The 22,704-nt window shown below is 46.3% G+C and overlaps 1 protein-coding gene across 4 annotated transcripts; it reads right to left on the bottom strand.

Moving 5' to 3' along the window:
• Positions 1-750: 750 nt before the first annotated feature.
• GOLM2 (golgi membrane protein 2) lies at positions 751-21,911 on the bottom strand. Of its 4 annotated transcripts, none has more exons than XM_058155747.1 (10): positions 21,099-21,911; positions 18,646-18,700; positions 18,107-18,209; positions 17,084-17,174; positions 16,638-16,773; positions 16,266-16,346; positions 14,944-15,024; positions 14,683-14,841; positions 4,385-4,552; positions 751-2,722 (listed from the first exon to the last, which is right to left on the bottom strand). In XM_058155747.1, the coding sequence occupies exons 1-10, from the start codon at positions 21,423-21,425 to the stop codon at positions 2,652-2,654; spliced, it is 1,272 nt and encodes a 423-aa protein (XP_058011730.1). In that variant the 5' UTR covers positions 21,426-21,911; the 3' UTR covers positions 751-2,651. The 4 variants fall into 4 exon arrangements, with proteins under 4 accessions (XP_058011730.1, XP_058011731.1, XP_058011729.1 ...); XM_058155748.1 differs by having other exon boundaries at positions 4,466-4,552; positions 16,638-16,776; positions 21,099-21,910; XM_058155746.1 differs by having other exon boundaries at positions 16,638-16,776; positions 21,099-21,909.
• Positions 21,912-22,704: the final 793 nt, after the last annotated feature.

Raw genomic sequence — 22,704 nt, 5'->3', positions numbered from 1 at the left:
GGCTTTGGCAGGAAAGGAGGGTCGAGCGAGGGGCCTAGCGGGGAGCCGCTCCAGCAGACCCGGGGGCGCCTCTCTTCAGCAAATGGAAATGGACGGCCGGGACCCCGCTCGGATCTGGGGCTTCTTTCCTGGGCAGAAAGCGGAGCAGGGGGGGGAGGGGCCTGGCAGAGGCTGCGCCTGCATGATGCGTAGCCAAGCAGCCCACCCACCCCCCCTTCGCCCCGCCAGGAGTACCAGAGTGCCCGCAGACTGGCCCGATGGCAAGACGGCCACCAACGTGAAGGGCTGCATAGGGAGGTAGAGGAGGAGGGAGCCATAGCAGGGGGTCTCCAACCTTGGTCCCTTTAAGACTTGTGGACTTCAACTCTCAGAGTCCCTCAGCCAGCAAAGCTCTGGGAGTTGAAGTCCACAAGTCTTAAAGGGACCAAGGTTGGAGACCCCTGACCCACAGGGCTCCATCTTGGAGCCGGCATTCAACACTTGCAAGGAGCAGCACAATGAGACGGATGATGGGCTGCTTGTCAAATTTGGGGAATGAAGTTTGTAATTAACCCAGAGAGGTTGGAAAACTGGGCAGAGAGGACCAAAACATTTACAGAGAGAAATGTTAAGGGATTATATTTAAATAAAACATGTACACATACACAACTGTTGCTAGAAGCAAAATTGTGTTGAAGATGTGGGAAATTTTCATTTCCCTTCACTGTGCATTGCCAAGAGGAGAGAGGAACACAAAGGCAGACACAGAAGCTATATTAAGATTTTATTAAACCCTATTAAATGTTCAATTTCAACAGTAGATTCTTAACAAAATTACACCTAGCTTTGGAAATAGTTTTGTCAGTTCATCAGTTGAAACATAAAAGGGGGGGGGAGGATTATGAAGAACAGGACAGGGCTGCAGATTCAGCCTTACATTTGTGTGTAAACACAGCAGGTTTTTTACAGCACAGAAAAAAAAGTTGCAGGCAGAACAATTCCCCTCGAGGGGCCCTGCTTTCGTCTTATGGCTCAAAATAATCCCAGATAGAGACTTCTATTTTAATTGTCAGAAATGAATAATTTTCTAATGAAATTCAGTGTAATGCAGTGATCACAAATGGACTTTATTCATCAAAAATGAACTTTAACCTGAGCACAGAAATACAGGTGGTCGTGGCTTAATGACCACTCATTCAGTAACTCAATTTACAACAGCACTGAGGCAAGTGGTCCTTGTACTTAACAATGGTCAAAGCACACCTGCAGTCGTGTGATCTCAATCTAGGTGTTCAGCAACTGACTCTCAATTATAATGTTGCAACATCCCATGGTTCGTTCTGCGGTCACTTTTTTTTAATAGTCACTATCTGTGGTCTTCACTGCTGGCTTCCAACAATCAAAGTCAATTGGGAAGGCAGTCGGAGGTTACAAGGGGCAATCACGTGGATTGCAATTAACACCACCACAGAATTCATATAACAATGGCAACCTGAAATGTTGAAGCTGCATTCTAAGTACAGTAACATGATCATGTCACATTGCACTTTATGACTCTTGCTTAGCGACGGCATCGGGAATTTTCACTCCCTACCACTGTCTTAAAGCAAGAACGATCTGTAGTGAAAGATGATCAACCCTGTCATATAGGGCTTAAATATTTTATTCCCAATAGCCCTTGCTGGTAAAATCGTCTGGGATAATAGCCCGTCACTGTCAGGACGTAACCATTGCTCTGAACATCCCAAAGTACTCGACCCATCTGGCCCTGCCCTCCCCAGGAGACGGAAGATGCTCTTTGCTGCATATGCATGACTGTGGATTCCTTTTCCATTTTCATGCAGAATCCCTCCAGCGGTACTTTTCTTAAAAAGAACTGAGCATCACTCAGGAGCTGGACACAACAGGTTTAGAGAGGAATGAATTTAAAAGATCCAAGATTACAGTTTTAAGCAAGTTTAAATGAATTAATCTTTCATTGCATACAATCAAAGCCCATGGCTGTAAAGAAAAACTTAGGTTAGCAGACTAGCTTTTGAATGCTCGAAATACTGTTTGTCGCTTTAGAGCCTAATAAAAATATATATGTAAAATGAGAATAGCTTGCAAAACATTTGCTATGGATAACGTTAGTCATTCTCCTAGGGCGAAATTCCGGTATGGTGTCACTGTCACACAGACCTTGCAGAGTTGTGTTAAACAAAGATCCTTCATAAACACGTATCATGTATTTTCAGTCTTATTTTTTCAAAATGAATTGTTACCATAAAATACAAGTCACAAGACGAGAGAAAACAATTTGCTTGCATGAATTAAATACATTGCCGTTTCAATGTTCCATCTATACACATTTTTTCTGCAATGAAGTCATGACTATGTATGAGATACAAACTGTACACGTTCACTTTATTTCAGAAACATGTAAAATTATTTTGCAATGTTAATTATTAACACAAAGATTACAGATAAAGAACAGTCTTGCAGCCCAGTCTACCGACTGCTCATCTTTCTAGGTCAAAGCATCTCTTATTTGCAAAGGGCTGGACCCGACCGTACGCACATCACTGCATGTTACCTTTCAGGTCAAACAGCGCACTGTCTCTGGTCTACTGGGTCTTTTGCACCAAGCACTGAAGATTTGCACCATCTCTCAGAAGAAAGTCACCGGGCCTTTAAAGGACATCATTGAAGCGTGGTTTCCCATAGTCCACCAGATCCATTTGCAGCTCCCTCTCCTCATCATCTGCAACGCAAGGAGGCAAACCAACCTTCAGTTTCTCTCCCACAAATGGGGGAGAAGAGGGGAGACATGGAGGAACATCTAGCTGCAAAGGCTGCCTTTTCCTTTCCACACCAGAGTGGGATTGGGGTAGTGTAGTACTGCAACATCAACGCAACGAATGAGTCCAGATTTCTCAACCGCCCACCCCCCCTCAGTTTGGGAATACATAATTTGCCCATTAGACCTGTCCTTATCAGAAAACTGGACCAGTTGGTTTTGGGTTTTTTTTTCCCGATCCAACAGAACAGAGAAAATAAATTGTGTAAAGAATGCTGGGCCTTCTCAGTTTATCCGATTCAAAACTGAGCAGAGCAGAATGCAATGTGGCATGCAGGAAGAAGCTGGTCGAAGGAAGATGCAGTCTGAAGCTGGACTAGAAAGGAAGACAGAGACCAAGTTTCCCCAATGGGCCCTATGAGAGAGGCCACAATTTGGCACGTGGCCAGCTTCTCCACCTGAAGCCCCATAGTCACATGACCCAGAACAAGTGATTTCAAGATGTCTCCTGCCTGGTCTTGAGAGGATAAAGCCCAGGGTTGCTTTACATTATATAAAGCTGACTCCCCACCCCCCCGCTTTGCCTTACATGCTTCCTCCCAAATGGGCCCAATTTCCAGACCCAGCTGCTCTGGCTGCGATGAGGCACATGCCATCTGCTAATTACTCACCCCTGATTTGCCCAGACATTCCAGAGTACTGGATTTCAGCAGTCTTGTGTTTTATAACCTCACCTTTCACTTCATCATTTAATATTCCCCTCTCATTCTATTAGAGATCTCCTTTCTAAATTCAATAGAAGGCAATATTTGAAGCCCAGGATCTCATCTTGGTTGTTTTCTTGCAGAGATTTTATTGCCCAATTAGCTAATATTTTCAGAGCTAGAGAGGAATGAAGTTTGCTCTTTTTATATACTAGTGGCTTGTTCTGTCAGTGTTGGTGGATTACTGGGTTCCATCTGCCCTTTAGGTTAAGTGATAATCCTTTAGCCTCACGGGTTTTCTGCAGCAAATGCACTCAGTGGCACTTTGAAGATTAATTAAATTGTCCTTGTTTATTCCAAAGATGCTTTTTCAAGAGGCAACTGGATGTTCTGGTTTTTCTTTGAAGACATTTCACTTCTCATCCAAGAAGCTTTTTCACTTAGAAATTAGAGCTGAAGAAGCTTCTTGGATGAGAAGCGAAATGTCTTCAAAGAAAATCCAGAAAGTCCAGTTGCCTTTGGGGCAGCCATGACCTGGAGGCCTGAGAATCTCCATGGATGTGTCCTTGCTTGCTTTGAAAGATCACTGTCTAAATCGTTTCTGCTAGAGGGGGCTCAAAATCCCAGCTAGTTTCTCCAAAGCAGAGGACTGTAAATTCAGTTGTATACTCCAGTTTAAGATCTGCCCCTTCACACACAGTGCCAAGCTTCATAAATAAATTTGATTCAAAAAAAGCCAGTTCAAGAAAACGGCTTCTATTTTGGAAACATTCAATCCCAAAAGTACTACAAAAAAGATACAGTCAAATCTCAGGTGCTGAAAGTATTTTCCCATCAGCTAAATAATGGAACTACACAAATCCCAAGAGTTTTTTACAGGATGAAGTTAAGTGAATGGGATGGAGACAAGGCCCAAGCTCACCTTGGACGTCTTCTTCACCACCATCACCATCCTCTTCCTCATTGTAGGCCAGCTCAGCCTGCTTGTCTGCCTCATACTCACCCACGTTCCCATCATCCCCATTATAATCCGCCAGTTTAGATCCATGCTGAGGATCAACGGGGGACTCGTTCTCATCAAAGAACCGGCCTGTGAAGTAGGCAAAGGTTCAGTCAGAAGGCAGGAGAAGGGGGGAGGGGGGAAGCATCGAAGGGGAGGCTTCAATGTCACCTGTCCGGAAAGTTGTGGAAAGGGAATTTGCAGCTCTTCCAGCACCAGAAACCCCAGAAAGGTGAGTATTCGTTATACAGAATTTCACAGGAGAAAAAAAAACCACAATGTGAGTAAAGAGTAGATGTTTTACTTCGCGTTACACGATCCTTACTTCTGTTGCGAGAATAAGGATTATCGCCTTTTTGGCTAAATAACTAGAAAGAGGTGTCCAAAATCTCACATGGTTATTTTCCAAGGCTCGATTTGCTGTGTTTTTCATGCAGAGATTTTAAATGCTTGCTTTAAATGAAGGCAAGTAACCAATTTATACTGGTTGAATACTTTTTAAGCACACCATTTATCTGCGCTGATGAAAACACCTGGCCACAAGGGCTAAATTTACAATAAGTAACATACTCTATAAAAAAAATCCCCCAATATTTGAGAAAAGTATGAATTGTGAAATGAAATTTCACCATGAAAACAAATTAAGCTGAAGAAAACTACTTCTCGTATATTGCAAGAATGGCAAGATCCGGTGCTGTGTTACGTGGATGAACTGGATCCTAATGCCCATTATCAGATGATAAAGGAACGCAAGAGGTGGCCGGGAATGCTTACAAAATCAACTTGCAAATCCTTCCAGGGTTTTCTCCAAAGCATCTCTCACAAACGCAGCACTTAAAACAGCTAAGATTTAAGTCCAACCCCTTTCTCACAGACATACATACATAAACAGTCAAGCAGAGGGCATACATGTTATGAGTTTCATAAATGTTGTATGAGAATTTGTGGAAAATAATGCAGTTCTTAATTCTAATTATCTACAAAGATCAAGCTATTCAAGTTCTCAGTTTGCTATCTGGAAAAGCAACAAAACCTGAGGAAAGATGCTTCCACTGATGGAAAGCTATGAGGATGAAAGTTAAAAGACTTTACCTGCCTTTCTGCAACTCCACCACCACCAGCCCCCTGCCTTGAGTTTTGAGGCTAGGGTGACGTAACATCTCCAGACATGTCCTGTTCTGAAAGAGTGGCTGGGGTATTTAGCTCCAACCTAAAAGCAGAAGCACGAAAAAGGATGCTCTTTCCGGGACTTAACATGCTCTCTTTTAGTAGGTCCTGCATAAGACTGGGACTCGTTTTTGCTTTCCTAGGATCGATCATTTTTGGTTCCTCCTCTAGCTGAGAGCAGATGGGGGGCTGCCTCATGATGGCAGGCTGAGAACCCAGCCAAAGGAATGGGCAAACTGTTGTATGTACTGAAGCTCTAGAGAAGTAGAATTGTCAAACTCCAACCACTTTGTGAAACCCAAGAGCTGTAATTGAAAATACTAGCATCAAAGAATTGCTGGCTTTCTAAGTTTTCAGTAACACCATAGTTTAACCTTGCAAACAAGGCAGGCTCTGAGTGATGTTCATTTTTAGAGCCAAGAATATTTTGAGAGCTTTTTATAAGAACTTCTACTTGCTGACAGAAGCTGCTTGGCCCACTAAAGCCCAGGAAATGCATCCACATCCATTAGCTCCCCACAGGAGAAAGCTGGTTTCATCAAGTTTCAAAAGGCCAAGTATGATTCAGGTGTATTCATGAGGATCCTAGAATGCAGGATTGAGCATGGTTTGTAAGTAAAAGCTACTTCTGAAAAATACCTAATCGCAACACCTTGGGGAAAAGAAAAGGGCTGGGCGGGAAATGGGACAGGAATAGAAACAGGAGTCTCCTAGAAAATATTGCTGTTTGGAACAGTGAATCTGAACATTTCATTTCTGCCCTTCTTGTTCCAGGACCTAAGCAAGAAAGCCGTTAATGGTGCCTTTGCGTGACTTGACAATTTGTATCTGTTTTGCACTTCCAGGATTTACTTTTGCCTTTTATAAGACTGCAATGCTCAATTGTTGATTCCTCAACGGACTGAAAACACAAGGAGAGGCTGAACACAAAAGCTGAAAATTAAAGAGGGTTTAAGAAGAGATTTCATTCCCTCTTTAGAATCTACCTTTCTATGTCCTAAACCAGGGGTCTCTAACCGTGGCAACTTTAAGCCTGGAGGACTTCAACTCCCAGAATCCCAGACAAGGGTTCTGGGAGTTGAAGTCCGCCAGGCTTAAAGTTGCCAAGGTTGGAGACCCCTGTCCTAAACTGCAAGATATTTACAAATGCTCAATTCTTCCATGGGAACTTTCATGGGAACATGACTCAAGTCTCTATTTCTGAGAAGTGTGTTCAAGTCTTAATGATATAAGCCATTTAATCATCAGATATTCCCAACCCAAGCAAAAGAATGTTTGAATTAGTGTATCTATCAATTCAAAATCATCAGTGTGTTAGATAATGCTAAGAAACACAAAATTATATCCAGAAGTTCAGATTAAGAAACAGTATTGATTGGAGGTTGGATATACATTATGGTTTGTTGCATAGTCATCCAGATATTTAGAATGGATTTGGCATTTTTATCCACCTATTCAGTTTCCCAAAGACCTGGGATGATGATGATGATATTATTATTATTATTATTATTATTATTGTTGTTGTTGTTATTGTTATTGTTATTATTGTTATATTTCAACATTACAAATTTGATAAAGTAGACCACAACCTACTACTTGATAAGATAGAAAAATATGGATCAGACAGTATCACCACCAGATGGTTTCGTAACTAGCTGTACTCAACGTGTGGTCCTTAATGGAACTGCATCTGCATGAAGGGAAGGATGCAGTGGGTGTCAGGGTTCCAAGGAACACCCCCAATGAACTAAAGCTCTGAGGCTTGAGGTTCCTCAAAGTTCCAATTTATTAGAGATGTCATGTTGGCACAGCTGGGAAAACCTGAAACTGAAAGCTTCCAGGTTTTCCCCACCCAGTTGACAGTTCACAGCCCTGCCCCACACCCACAAGTTCATCACATTGTCCAATCAACTCTTCACACTCAATTGGATACAATCTTCAGGCAGTCTACATCAGACACAGGCAAAAGACCTTGAACACGGAATGTTGTTATGACTAACTTTCTATTGCTCCAACAACATCCCCCTCCCAATTTCCCCAGCTAAAATATGTGGCAGTTAAGAACCAAAAAGAAAATTGTCTTCCAAAACTGATAGTGGGTTATCCCAAGGTTCTGTTTTGGGGCAACATCTTCAATATCTTCATTAATGATTTAAACAAGAGGATAGAAGGGGAACTCATCAAATTTGCAGATGACACCAAACTGGCAGGAATAACCAACTTCAAAAGATTGGCTCAAGATATAAAAGAATCTTAACAGACTTGATCATTGCATCCTATTTAACAAAATTAAATTCAACGGTAATAAAAATAAGGTTCTACGTTTAGGCAAGAAAAACCAAATGCACAGGTGTTGAATAGGTGGCACCCGGCTCAATAGTACTAATTATGAGAGAGAGATTGGAGTCCTAGTGGACAGTCACTTAAATATTAACCAGCAGTGTGTGGCAGCAGCCAAAAAAGCCAACACTATCCTAGGCTGTATTAACAGAGGGACAGAATCAAGATAACATGAAGTGTTAGTACCACTTTATAATGTCTTGGTAAGACCACACTAGGAATACTGCATCCAGTTACCAAAGATGATCAGGGGACTGAAGCCTAAAACATATAAAGAATAGTTGCTGGAATTGGGTATGTCTAGTTTAGTGAAAAGAAGGACTAGGGGTGACATGATAGCAGTATTCCAATATCTCAGAGGCTGCCACAAAGAAGAGGGGGTCAAACTATTCTCCAAAGTACCTGAGGGCAGGACAAGAAGCATTGGGTGGAAACTAATCAAGGAGAGAAGCAACCTAGAACTATGGAGAAATTTCCTGACAGTGAGAACAATTAATCAGTGGAACAACTTGCCTCCAGAAGTTGTGAATGCTGCAATGTTAGCTGTTTTGGCATACAATGCCACTATAGGGCATTGCATGGCAAAAGAACTAGACACAAAGATAGTTTCTTCCCATATACCATAACTCTGCTAAACGCCCAACTCCAACAGCCCCGTCTTATGCCTAAAGATACCATAGTTACCCATGTAGTAGGCTGTATTCCTATTACCCTTGTCACCTTCTCAACTTTCTCACCTTTCCTACTATCTTCTCCTATTGGTATCTTATGATTTATCACTTGTTTTTGTATCTTATGATTATGATTGTATTTTGTGATTTATGATCAATGAGTAGGACATTGTTCTTTGTCTGTACACTGAGAGTTTATGCACCAGAGACAAATTCCTTGTGTCTAATCACACTTGGCCAATTTATTCCCTTCCCTTCCATTCCTATTCTATTCCCGTCTATCCCTATCCCACTAGAGGTTTTTAGGAAGAGCCTGGACAGCCATTTATCCAAAATGGCATAGGGTTTCCTGCTTGAGCAGGGGGTTAGACTAGAAGTCCTCCAAGGTCCCTTCCAACTCTGTATTCTGTTATTATGGTTCATTGCGTAGTCAGCCAAATGTTCAGACTGGATTTGGCAATTTTGTCCATCTATTCAGTCCTTCCCAAGGACCTTATTATTACTATTACTGAAGTATACGAAAACGGCATTTTATGTTTCAAAGATAGTACAATCCAAAAAGTCTCAAGAGCTGAGCTTCAGATCAGTTTTATCTAAGCCCTGTTAATCAGAATGTAATTGCAAAAGGGACCCAGAGGCCATCCAATCCAACGCTCTGCTCAAGTGCAGGAATCCACTTCTACAGCATCCCAAGGAGGGAGCTCTCCAGGCTCTCTTCCAGTCTCCGTTGAACAGGACTTACAGGTAGTCCTCAACTTATGACTAGGCATTGAGCAAACATTTGAAGCTATGACAGCCTGGTACTTATGGCCTGGATTCAAAGTTCTGACGGTTCCCCCCATCACATGGTCCCATGGCTGCACTTCTGATGCTCAGCTACTGGGCCTCATTTATGGCCATTTGCAGTGTCCCATGGTCACATAACTGTGTTTTATGCTGGTTTTGCTGAAAACAAGTCTTTACCTTTGGTTTTCAGCAAAACAAAAAAAACACCCACCCACAGCAAACCATTCGCTTAATCCCCACTGTAAACAAGGTTATAAAACTTGGGTCAGTCATGTGGCTGACTAAACTCTTCTTTGTACCTATTGCTGACCCCCCCTTTAAAATACTTCAAGACATAAATCACATCTCCACATCATATTCTCCAGGCTATACTCAACACCTTCGACCATTCCTCCAAAGTTTTTCCCATCCGCATTCCCTTACCGCCCTTGCTGCTCAGTACCTCGTATGTTGCCATTGATCAAAGTCTTTCCTTGAATGCCATGCCCAGAATGGGATACAATAGTCTAGACCAGGAGTGTCAAACTTGATTTCATTGAGGGCCGCATCAGGGTTGTTTGACCTTGAGTGGGGGCCAGGTGGGCGTGGGTGGGCATGGCTAGCTCAACGTCACTCATGTCGGGGGCGCCTGCGGTGGCCCAAAACGGAGAGGGTTGCAGGAGGCCATTGCAGCCTCCCGAGCTCCGTTTTCGCTGGCAGAGGCACCGTGGGCCGGATCACTATTTCCAGGGTGCCCCCATGGGCCAGATCTAAGCACCCTGTGGGCCTTGAGTTTGACACCTCTGCTCTAGACAAACATTTAGCCAGTTTGGTCTAGTGGTTAAGGCTGTGAAGTCACATCCCACCTTAGCCACAAAAGGCAGCTGGGTAGCTTTGGGCCAGTTACTCTCTCTCAGCCCAACTCACAATTTTGTTGTTGTGAGGAAAATAGAAGGAAGATGCACTAGATATGTTTGCTGCCTTGAGTTGTTTATAAAAATAATTTATTTATTTTATTTATTTATTATTTAAATTTATATACCGCCCTATCTCCCAAAGGACTCAGGGCGGTTCACAGGCATATAAAACATCAATATACAATATTAAAATAATCTTTAAAAAACTTATTCCAATGCCCTATTATTAAAATAAAAATATAAATATTAAAATCAATTTAAAACCCCTGAAAATTTAAAATCTAAGCCAGTCCTGCACAGATGAATAAGTGTGTCTTGAGCTCGCGACGGAAGGTTCGAAGGTCCGGAAGTTGGCGGAGTCCTGGGGAGCTCGTTCCAGAGGCGGAGCCCCCACAGAGAAGGCCCTTCCTGGGCGTCGCCAGGCAACACTGCCTAGCTGACGGCACCCTGAGGAGTCCCTCCTGTGAGGCGCACGGGTCGGTGAGAGGTATCTGGTCGCAGTAGGCGGTCCCGTAGATAACCCGGCCCTATGCCATGGGCGCTTTAAAGGTGGTCACCAAAACCTTGAAGCGCACCGGAAGGCCACAGGTAGCCAGTGCAGCCTGCGCAGGATGGGTGTTATCACGGGAGCCACGAGGGGCTCCATCTATCACCAGCGCAGCCGCATTCTGGACTAACTGTAGCCTCCGGATGCCCTTCAAGGAGCCCCATGTAGAGGCGTTGCAGTAATCCAGGCGAGGCGTCACGAGGCGTGGTGACCGTGCATAGGGCCTCCCGGTCCAGAAAGGCGCAACTGGCGCACCAGGCGAACCTGGTGAAACGCTCTCCTGGAGCGGCCGTCAAATGATCTTCTAGAGACAGCCGTTCATCCAGGAGGGCGCCTAAGTTGCGCACCCTCTCCATCGGGGCCAGTGACTCGCCACCGATGGTCAGCCGCGGTTAGCTGACTGTGCGGGATGCGGCATCCACAGCCACTCTGTCTTGGAGGATTGAGCTTGAGCCTGTTTCTCCCCATCCAGACCCGTCGGCCTCCAGACACCGGGACAGCACTTGATAACCGTTGGGGTGGTCCGGTGTGAAAAAGTACAGCTGGGTGTCATCCGCATACAGCTGGTACTTCACACCGAAACCACTGATGATCTCACCCAACGGCTTCATGTAGATGTTAAACAGAAGGGGCGAGAGAATCGACCCCTGCGGCACCCCACAAGTGAGGCGCCTCGGGGCCGCCCTCTGCCCCCCTGTCAACACCGACTGCGACCGGTCGGAGAGATAGGAGGAGAACCACCGATAAACGGTGCCTCCCACTCCCAATCCCTCCAACCGGCGCAGCAGGATACCATGGTCGATGGTATCGAAAGCCGCTGAGAGGTCTAATAGGACCAGGGCAGAGGAACAACCCCTATCCTGGCCCTCCAGAGATCATCCTGCGACCAAAGCCGTCTCCGTGCTGTAACCGGTCGGAAACCGGACTGGAGCAGGTCTAGATAGACAGTTTCATCCAGGTGCAAGGAAACTGATATGCCACCATACTCTCTACAACCTTCGCCGCGGCGGGTTGGAGACGACGATAATTACCTAAAACAGCGGGTCAGGAAGGCTTCTTGAGGAGGGCCTCACCACCGCCTCTTTCAAGGCGGCGGAAGACTCCTCCACCAAAGAAGCGCTCGTAATCGCCTGGAGCCAGCCTCGTGTCACCTCCTGCGTGGCCAGCACCAACCAGGAGGGCAGGTCCAATAAACATGTGGTGGCATTCAGCCTCCCCAACAACCTGTCCATGTCCTCGGGGCGACAGGGCCAAACTCATCCCATACAATGTCACCAAGACCACCCTCAGCCGTCTCACCCGTATCACCGCAATCTTGGACCAAACCATCCCGAAGCTGAGCGATTTTATCGTATAGATAACCGTTAAACTCCTCAGCACGTCCCTGCAGCGGGTCATCCCGCTCCCCTGATGTAGGAGGGAGCGGGTCACCCAAACAGGGCGGCTGGGCGGTTATCTGCCGATGCAATGAGGAGGCGTGATGCGCCTCGCTTCCCTCATTGCCACTAGGTAAGCCCTAGTATAGGACTTCACTAGTGTCCGATCAGCTTCTGAGCGGCTAGACCTCCAGGAACTCTCTAGGCGTCTTCTCCGGCGCTTCATCCCTCTCAGCTCCTCGGAGAACCAAGGGCTGGTTGGGACCTGCGCTGGGTCAGAGGCCGCAAAGGCACGACCGGTCTAAGGCCCCGCGCGGCCCGTTCCCAGGCCGCAACAAGTTCCTCAGCCGAGCCGTGAGCCAGACCCTCAGGAAATGGCCCAAGCTCCGTCCGGAACCCCTCCGGGTCCATCAGGCGCCTGGGGCCGGAACCAGCGTGTCGGCTCCGTCTCCCTGCGGTGGTGAATGGCGGTCAGAAAGTCAGGCGAAGAAGAGTGATCTGACCATGACAAAGGTTCAATGACTATTTCCTTTAAGTCCAGATCTCTCAACCACTGACCAGAGACAAAAATCAGGTCCAGAGTGCCACCCCAAATGTGAGTAGGGCCATCAACTACTTGGGTCAGGTCCAAGGCCGTCATGGAAGCCATGAACTCCCGAGCTACCGTCGATGGCAGGCGGACGATGGCAAGTTAAAGTCCCCCGACTAAAAGTCTGGGGTCTCAACTACCACCCAGCAAGCACCTCCAGGAGCTCGGGCAGGGCAGCTGTCACGTAGCAAGGAGCCAGGTGCGCGACCAGCAAGCCCATCTGACATCTATGACCCCATCTCACAAGAGGATTCGCACCCGGCAATCTGAGGTACAGTGGTCTCCCTCGGCTCTAGACTCTCTCTAATCACAACCACCACCCACCACCCCTACCCTGGCCCCTCGGCTGATGAAATGCTCGGAAACCCGGTGGGCACATCTGAACAAGGGCACGCCCCTTCTGGGCCCAACCAGGTCTCCATGCGCCCATAAGGTCCGCGGCACCCCTGAATAAGATCGTGAATTAGGGGGCCTTGTTGGCCACGGACCGTGCATTGCATAACATCAGCCGAAGGCCAGGGCCCTGAGGATCCTGACCATCCGGGGAACGGGAGAAGTTTGAGGGCTCGGGGCGCGCGATCGCCTGTAAGCATCGAGCGCGCACCCCCCTAACACGATATGAGCCCCCACTTCCGCCATATCTGGTGAGATGTAAATAAATAAATTTCACCAGCACAGAATCACTTCTCTTGAGCTCCATGCTAAATTTTGTTAATATAGCCTAATATTGCATTTGCATTTTTTGCAACTGAATCACACAGCTAGTTCATATTCAGCTTGTGAACCACCAAAACAACCAGGTATTTTTTTTGACATGGATTCCTGCCCTATAGGGCTTTCTTCATTTTATATCTGATTCTTTTTCCAACCCAAAGCTTAGATTCTGAATTTGTCCCCACTGAAAAATCTTGCTGATTTTGCCACTGTTCCAGGCTTTGATGCTCAGTCCCACACCTCACAGCCAGGATAAGGTGCTTTCCTTGAACTACAGTTTTTTTTCTTTACACATTATGTTCCTCAGTTCCAATGCATTTAGTAAGTTCTTTCCTTATTGGCCCACAAAACGTCATCTCAGTGACCGGCTAGGTCACCCAAGTGCTCTCTAGCAAACTTGAGCTAAATTACAATGTGCTTTCTGGAGTCTGGTGGCTTCCTCCTTGGCATCTTCCCATGCACATCGCTCTCATTCAGTGTTTTTCTTATGGCACATGGTATCATGCACACTGATATCAGGCAGCGTAAAAGTGGTCTGCAGATCTGCAGCTTCCACAAATTTACATCATGAACCCAAGAGTTCAAGAAGAAGGCAATTAATATGTGAGATGGGAAGTTGTTTTTTCGTTTACAGAGCACAAACCCAACTCCTCACAACTCACCCCTGATGGCCATCTCAGAGATTTGAACATCTGATTCATTAGTCTCTTTAAAAGAAGCTAATTATCCTAGAGCTTGGCATACTTTTTCAAGAAAAGAGAGTTTATGTTAGCCGTATGCATTCCATAAAGACCTAAATCCCTACTGAGTACACTTTCTTTGTTTCATCACAGTCCATTTCAGGATAGGACCTAGATGAAGCTCTCGTCACAGCACTGCAGGATGATGGATTCACAAACCTCATATCACTGTGGTGGACCATGAGCTTCCCTAGCATGTTGGGTAGGGATGCTAGAAGATCGAGCTCTGACCTTCTGAGATGGATTTATAGCGCAGCAATTAATGGCTAAGATTTTTTAAAACAAAGACATCTGAATACAAATATACTTAAAACAGCCAGCTGGTAGTATTAGGTGTTTTAATGAACTTGAGATAACACATGCAATTATGCTCAATTATCATGGTCTGACTCACTTTGCTTCATTCTCTGAAAGTCGTTGACTCTCTCCTTGGAAGTCTGTTTTGCAAGCTGTTTTTTGGGTTTTTGAATGTCCAATGTGTGATCAGGAATTGCCCGCTGTAGGTAGTTTGGTGGTACCTGGTTTACCATGTCAGTATTACCCTCATTTGCACCTGGAGCAGACAAAAATACAAAGCCAGAGTTCAAGGATGCAGAGAAAAGCTCACAATGAAGGGCAAATCAACGAGACTGTCGCCCAGGACTCATGATCTCACCTGTACGGGGGTTTTCTGTGAAAACATTCCCACCAGGCTGATGCTGATTTTGAGACGTTGAAAAAAGTGGCTTCTTCAAAGCTAAAAACACAAATCCATACCGTGACTCACATCTGTAAATGCTACTTAAACATATTACAAAGCAATTATTTAGCACTTGGTTCAAAGAGGCCAAACAAACAATTCTGCTAAAGACCAATGTTTGCTACAGGACACAGACTGTTACAGACCCAGCTGTGGCTCTAAACAAATGTAGATGTTCACCATAAGCCTCCCTAGTTATAACGGTCATAATGCCAATTCCTGGGGAAAATCAGAGAATCACGTCTCTATCCTAGTAGCCCTGAAGGGTTTGCTGATTACAGCATCTACCAGCATTAACAACCAATGAATAAAGTTGTGCTGTTGTGTCTTGCCCGCTCACACAGCAGCCGGGGCCTTCTTATCTGCTCCCGAACACGGAGGAATGTATGCCTCCCGGCCCCAGTCCTGGCTCCATGCCCAGGCAAACGGAACAGCTAGACCCCTCCCCCTCCTCCACAGCATGTGAGCCTGAGGAAAGTTTATTTCCAACAGCTGCTGATTGGAGTGACCCTCGCATCAGAAGACTGGATAGGCGGAGGCAACAGAAGGGAGGGAGGGGCAGGCCTTAATGAGTGCTGAGTCATGGAGCCACACCCCATGGCCTATATAAAGGATCTGCTTTCTGGCAGTCTCTGAGTCAGGCAAAGTCGAACTTATCTTGCTGAAGTCACTTTCTGGTCTCCTGCCTGCTCTGAGGACTTTGCTAGGACTTTGGGCAGAGCTGCAGAGGCAAGCCTGATTCGGATTTCCCTGACCCGGCCGTCAGCGGAGGAGTGGGACACGACATGTGCAATTCCAGATTTGTAAAAAAAACAATGCATTGCCTCAAACTTGGGACTGGACAGTACACAGAAGTCCTCTCAACATAGCAATCTCTCACAAGTTTTAAGGATCAAAAAAGTATCTAAAAAGGTTCTTCTTCTTACTACAACCCATTTAAAAAGGAAGGTCTTAGAACATTTCCTAACCAATGTCAGGATTTCCATGAAGAAGTCCTGCCTTACAGCCCATATCTCTCATATTTCAGATCAGGAGGGGACATTAACCAGTTAGTGCCAACTGTGAAAGCCAACTGAAAAACAACATAATTAAGAACCCAGAAACAATGCTGCAAGTGTATTTTACTTATCAGAGTAGTATTTTTAAATATCCCGGGTCCCATTTATCAATTCAAATATCTGTCTACGGAGTGAGCAGAAATGCAAGAGACAGCCAACATTAAGATTTGAGATACTAACCAATGAGTGTATCTTCACCTTTGGCAGGGTCGTTTTCTTCTATTCCAGGCATGCCTGCATCATCTCCGAGTTTAATCTTTTCTGTCAAAACAAGGTATTTTCCCCTTTGCTGCACCATCCACTGAAGCTCTAAAACTAGGGGCCTTCAGACTGTTCCAGGGAAGGGAGTTGGAAAGGTAACAGAGGAACATTACCTCGTCTAACCTCCTGCTGCAGTCAGGTTAACCCCCCCGCCCCCCAAGCTATGTTGATTGAACTGTGCAGTGCCACCAGTCTGTAGCCTAGCCACATAATGTGACAGGCAAGTATTTGCCATCCTCCCATGAGTGCCAGAGGGACCCTGATGCCTTACCACAGTTGTCCCACACAGACCTTTGCCATCTGATATATTGTTGGTCGATGGTGCTTCATTCTTAACTTCGTTCAGTTTTTGAGTTGCCTTCACTACTTTTGGACTCTCACTCAATCCTCTCTCAATGTCTTTGGTGAATTGGCTCCCATGGGTGGCCTGCTGTGAAAATGTTCCTTAAGCATTAAAAGCTAAACTTGCAAGGAAAACATTAATTTATCTTTCAGTTAATCCAATGCTTTATATTTCATTGTTGGGATCAACATATAGAAATCATCCGTCTTTCTTTTCACCTTTGCCTCACCTACTTCCTGCAGCCCAAGAGTAACAAAATAAAAACTCTACCCCGATACAGCAATGAGCGTTGCCAAGTCTGCTCCTTGCCAGTCCCATCTTATACCCATGCTGGGAGGGAGCCAAAACAGGCGGAAGACTCCTGGATTCACCCCTCCCAAAGAGAACGATGTACCTTCTGGTCCTGCATAACTTGTTCCTCCATTTTTTTCATATCTTCTTCATGTTGTATTCTTAGTTCCTTGATTTGTTGCCCACACTGAAAACTAGAACCAAGATGGAGTGGAATTTAGAACTGAGACTGACAGTTTTTCTAGGCTTCCCACTGTATCATTTATGATCTGCCTAGTATAGTTCTTTTCTGCATAACATACTGAATATATTAAAAGGCCTTTATAGGAAACCAGACAACCTGATATCCATGGGATCATTGTTTCAGAGTTATTTCCTTACCAGATTCCTCAATGCTTTCAAAAATGGCAGAGGTCCTAGTATACTTGAAAAGTTCTTTTCACAATTCAGGGAGATTGAGAGATTGCCTTGAAAATAGGCTACGATGAGCTGTATAGCACAAAGATCAACCCTTGACTGCAGGGGAAGTTTGACATTTTGCATTATGTCATAAAACATTTTATAAAAATTTGCCAAATTTCAATTTGATGGGAGTCTTAGGTCCCAGATTTTGGATCCATTCTGTAAGTTAGCCTGACTTGAGGTATCTTGGCTCAAAAATGGTTGCCCTTTGATGAACTGTTAACAGGAGAGTTTGTGAGGCAGACAGACAGGGTTTCTTAACGTTTTTGAGGAACTCCTTCACAAAAATCTTGATCAGTCATGAACCCAAGTAGAGCAGCATACTACTGCAGCAAGCACTCTCTGTAAACACCAGTAAACTGACCATTTTACATTGTCTATTGACTTTGGAGAGCTGCAATCTACTTGCAGTTTTTATTTCTACAAACAAGCAAAGCAAAACATGTTGCATTGTTCGCCTCCTTAATAATTTTAAAGCTGTATTGATCCATCAAACAATACGACTGAGGTCAAACATCTTAACCTCTTTTATACAATATCCGCAAAAGATTATGGTTAAAATAATACTCAACACTGATCCTTACACTCATAAACAAATGAGCTGACCTGGCAACAATAAAATGTCTTATAACTGGGTTACTTTTATTCACATTTAATCTCTCACCTTTCGTACTCCAATCTTTTAAGAAGTTGTGTATTGTTTTTCTTGTATTCATGAAGATAGTCCTCTTGTCGTAGGAATTCTTGACGCAATTCTGCAAGTTGTTCTAAGCCAAAGTAAAAAATTTTTTAAAAGTGCTCCATACTCTTAAACTTAGCCTGTTTTTGGCTGGGTAATTTTCCATAATAGTAATAAAAATATATATGTTACTAAAGTAAAATAAAACAAAATATACCTTTCTGAATCCTTATTCCGTAGCTACTTTGTTACAAAACAATAGAGGCTGTTTTATATTTGAGGCCCATTAAAAAGATAATGGATATTTTTCAGAGATGCTGCCTATTTTTAATGTTTTATAATCTAGTTAATTTATAATATTTATGTAGCCAAATATTTAAAAGGGAAATTACAAGTCCACAAAAAGTAGGAGAGGTTACATTTGTAGCCGCCTTCCAAAAGGTCAAGACAGCATTATTTGGCATTACATTTTACTACTCTATGTTATTCAGCTATAAAATCATGTTTGCACCACGAACATTTACCTTTTAAGCGACGTATGTCTGCCATCTGGTATGATATGTTGCTCTGAAGTTTGACCTAAAAGCAAAAAATAAGTAGTGAAATAGTACAGATTCCTGTTCCAAGAGTAAAATTCTCTAGAAGGAATGATTCTGATTAGAGGCAGCCCACCTTCCCTTGTCTATGGCCTCAATCTGAGAGCCTCAGAGATGGGGTGAGAATGTAAGGACTGTAATCCCTGGAGGGATGAGACTTTCACATCCCCTTTTTTCTCTTTGGCTTAAACCAGGGGTCTGCAAACTTGGCTCTTTTAAGACTCGCGGATTTCAACTCCTAGAGTTCCTCAGCCAGCAAAACAAAAGCACTTGATGTCTTAGAAAACACATACTGCTTTTTTTTTTATGGCTTGCCTCTTAAGAAGAGGCAGGTATTTTAAACTAATCAGGGCAGCTACCTCCTCATACCCTGTGCCCAAGGAGTGATTTGCAGAAGGCAACGTGCTTTCCCTGCAGATGCCTATAGTTGAAGTCTGGACTGAAATCCCACAACCCACCCTTGCTTCAGAAGAACAAACTAAAGCATATACTGAACTATGTAAGCAAGGCTGGGGACCCCAGGGGTTGGGAACTGGTGGGGCAGCTGCATTAACTCCCTTTTCCTGTTAATTTTGTTTGCTTATGGCATTTTAATTAGGTGGTCCTCGACTTATGACCCCAACTGAGCCCAACATTTCTGTTAAGCGAGACATTTCTTCAGTGAGTTTTGCCCCGTTTTATGACATTTCTTGCCACAGTTAAGTGAATTATTTAAGTTGTTAAGTGAGTCACAGTTAAGTAAATCTGGCTTTCCCACTGACTTTGCTGATCAGAAGATCACAAAAGGGGATCACGTGACTCCTGGATGCTACAATCATCATTAATATGAATGGCTGCCAAGCCTCTGAATTCTGATCATGTGACTGTGGGGAAGTTGCAAAGGTTGTAACTGAAGAACGGTCATAAGTCACTTTATTCAGTGCCACTAAACAGCAATAGCACTTAAGAGTTATATACCGTTTTACAGCCCTCTCGAAGTGCTTTAGAGTCAGCCTTTTGCCCACAACAATCTGGGTCCTCATTTTACCAACCTCGGAAGGACGGATGGCTGAGTCAATCTGGAGCCTGGTGAGATTTGAACACTGCCAAATTGCAGGCAGCTGGCAGGTAGCCTGCAATTTGGGGCAGTTCAAATCTCACCAGGCTCACGGTTGATTCAGCCTTCCAGCCTTCTGAAGCATATGGACTGTTGTAAGTTGAGGCCTGTCTGTATTTTTGGTAATGGTTTTAGACACTGTTTTAGTGCCCAGAGTCACTTGCTTCTGGAATGGGGGCTCTATCCATTAGATCAGGGGTCTCCAACCTTGGTCCCTTTAAGACTTAAGCAAAGCTGGCTGAGGAACTCTGGGAGTTGAAGTCCACAAGTCTTAAAGGGACCAAGGTTGGAGACCCCTGAATTAGATCAAGAGGAGGCGCCTTCCTGTCCTCCAGGGCAGTGGTAACCAACTGGTGGTCCATGGACCACTGGTGGTCCATGAGAAAATTTTGGTGGTCCGCAGAAAAATGATTTGCATTTCGTATAGTGCACTAAATCAGGGGTCCTCAAACTACGGCCCCTGAGACAGATACGTGCAATGAACGTTTGTGTTGCTGCAGAGAGTCTCCCCCTTTGGGGTCTTTTTGTGTGAGTCAGAGAGGGGCAGAAATTCTGACTTGGGGTCTGCTTCAGCCTCCTGGTGTGGGGCTTTGGGCAAAGGCTGGAGGGAAGAGCCGGAGGGCCTTGTTCTAGTGGGACTGCATCATGGCCTGGAACTGGCTGACCATCTCAGCCCAGTGAGCCTGCGTGTGCCGGTACCTGGCCTTGCACTCCCGCAGTTCTTCCCTCTGCTTGGAAAGCCTATGTTTGTAGTCCTCAGTGAGGTCCTGCTGAGCCTCCTTCTCGGTCAGATCCAATTTGAACTGAGCCAGCTGTTTTGCCAACTCTTTCTCATGGTGGCTGCTTAGCTCCAACAACTGCTTCTTGTTGGGTCCTAAGGAGCCCAGGTGGGCAGGCGAGGAGTGTCTGGGAGGGGAGGGGTGAGTAGAGACTGGCAAGGCACCACTCAGCACATTGAGTGACATTGAGTTGGCCACGCCCACCCCATCACATGGCCATCTAGCCACGCCCACCCAGCCGGTCATTAGGCAGATCATATTAGCAGTCCACGGGATTTAAAATTATGAATTTAGTGGTCCCTGAGGTCCGAAATGTTGGTGACCCCTGCTCCAGGGAAGGCCCTCTCCGTATATTGGGAAGGGAGGCATCAAGGCACCTCTGGCCCTCCACCTTTCGCTTCCCTTTCATCTCCTCCAAGGCCAGGAAGAGCCGCCTTCCTTTGGCAGCCGGGCGGAACCTGCTACTAAGCGCAGTCTAAGCGCCCACGGGGCGCCCTCCTCCTCACCTTGCCGTCCTCACACTTGCGGACCTGGCCGTCCTTGGCCTGGAGCTGGCCGCTCAGCTGGCTGTGGTCGGCCTCCCTCTGCTCCAGGGACTTCTTGTGGGCCTCCACCTGCAGCAGCAGCTCCGAGTTCCTCTTCTCCAGGCGGCCCCGAGCCACATCGCCGCGCTTGGCCTGGCCCTGCAGCTCGGCCACCTCCTCCTGCAGGACCGTCTGGCGGGACGACGAGCTCCAGGAATTGAAGGCCAGCGCCGCGATGACGAGCAGCAGCGCCGCGAAGAGGAAGGACGGGAGGCGGCCGCCCCTTCGGTTGCTCCCGAAGCCCACCATAGGGGCAGGCCGGGCGGCTCTTTCAGCACCTGGCCGGGCGGAAGGGCGGCGCTCTCATTGGCCGCCGCCGCCGCCGCCTCCTTCACCCGGCAGCCCAGGGGCCCTCGCCGGGCGGTCGCAGCCTCCGCGCCTCGGTTCTGGCGCCGCTCCCGAGCAGAAACCGGGCGCCTGGCAACCCGCGCCGCCCCTCAGCCGGCTCCTAGGGGACGCGGGGGGGCGAGCGGGCGGGCTCCCACGCGCTGCCGCCTGAAGGGCGCGCCGGCCGGGCAGCCTCTCAAGGGCGAACCGCAGCGCCCAGTGGGCAAAGCCGGGCGAGGCCGGGGTAGCTGCCGCCTAGAGTGCCCCGCCCGATGCCGGCCGCCGCTCCCGCCGGGCGGGTCGGTGTCGCGGCGGAGAGGCCGAGGCTGGGCGGCCGCCAGGAAGGATGGAGTGGGAAGCCCCGCCAGGCGGCCAACGGCGCCCGCCCGCCCGCCGCTCCGCCTCTGCTCCGCCACTTCCGCGTCGCCCGCCCGCCCGTTCCCACAGCCACGCCTCTCGCGAGAAGAGAGGGACTGCGCGCCGTCGCTGCGAGGTTTGCGAGGGACGCGGCCGGTGTAGCCCCGCCCCGCCACTGCGTCAGAGGGCGGGGCGCGGCATTTGGCGTGGGTGGAGCCAGGCTCTCCGGCTGTCCGCTCGAAGGCGGGGTCTACGCCGACTCCCGCCAGTCCTGCGTGCCGGCTGCGGCATTCTGGGAGTTGAAGTCACAGAACATTGCCAAGCTTGAGAAAAACTGGTTTAGCTAAGTGCAGGGAGATCTTGTAGGGGACTATTTATTTTATGTATTGTTCAGGGGTCTGCAAACTTGGCTCTTTTAAGACTTGTGGACTTCAACTCCCAGAATCCCCCAGCAAGCTTTTGCTGGCTGGGGGATTCTGGGAGTTGAAGTCCACAAGTCTTAAAAGAGCCAAGTTTGCAGGCCCCTGGTATAGTTAATGAAATATAATTAATATAAATTTATGTAAATCATATTAGAATTTAAGAGCTGATGCTCCTTTCTGATGTTTTTTTCCTCTAACGAAACGTCACCATGATAGGTTTTATGTTGCCTGCCTTTTGAAATCGGATTTGCTAAAGTTTTTTTTTAATTGCAACGTGCATTCATCAAGGTTTGGTCACCCACTGTATTATTTGTAAAGCGAGACTTGCTTCAGGTTTAATGGTGTGTAGATGAACTTGTGGGTTTTTATATGCAGTCTTTGAATCTGAATCCATGTTGTACAGTTGGGATTTCTAGAATAAA

The sequence above is a fragment of the Ahaetulla prasina genome, chromosome 13 (assembly GCF_028640845.1).
Source record: "Ahaetulla prasina isolate Xishuangbanna chromosome 13, ASM2864084v1, whole genome shotgun sequence".
NCBI classification, from domain to species: domain Eukaryota; kingdom Metazoa; phylum Chordata; class Lepidosauria; order Squamata; family Colubridae; genus Ahaetulla; species Ahaetulla prasina.
This window is presented reverse-complemented; position numbering and strand designations above follow the sequence as displayed.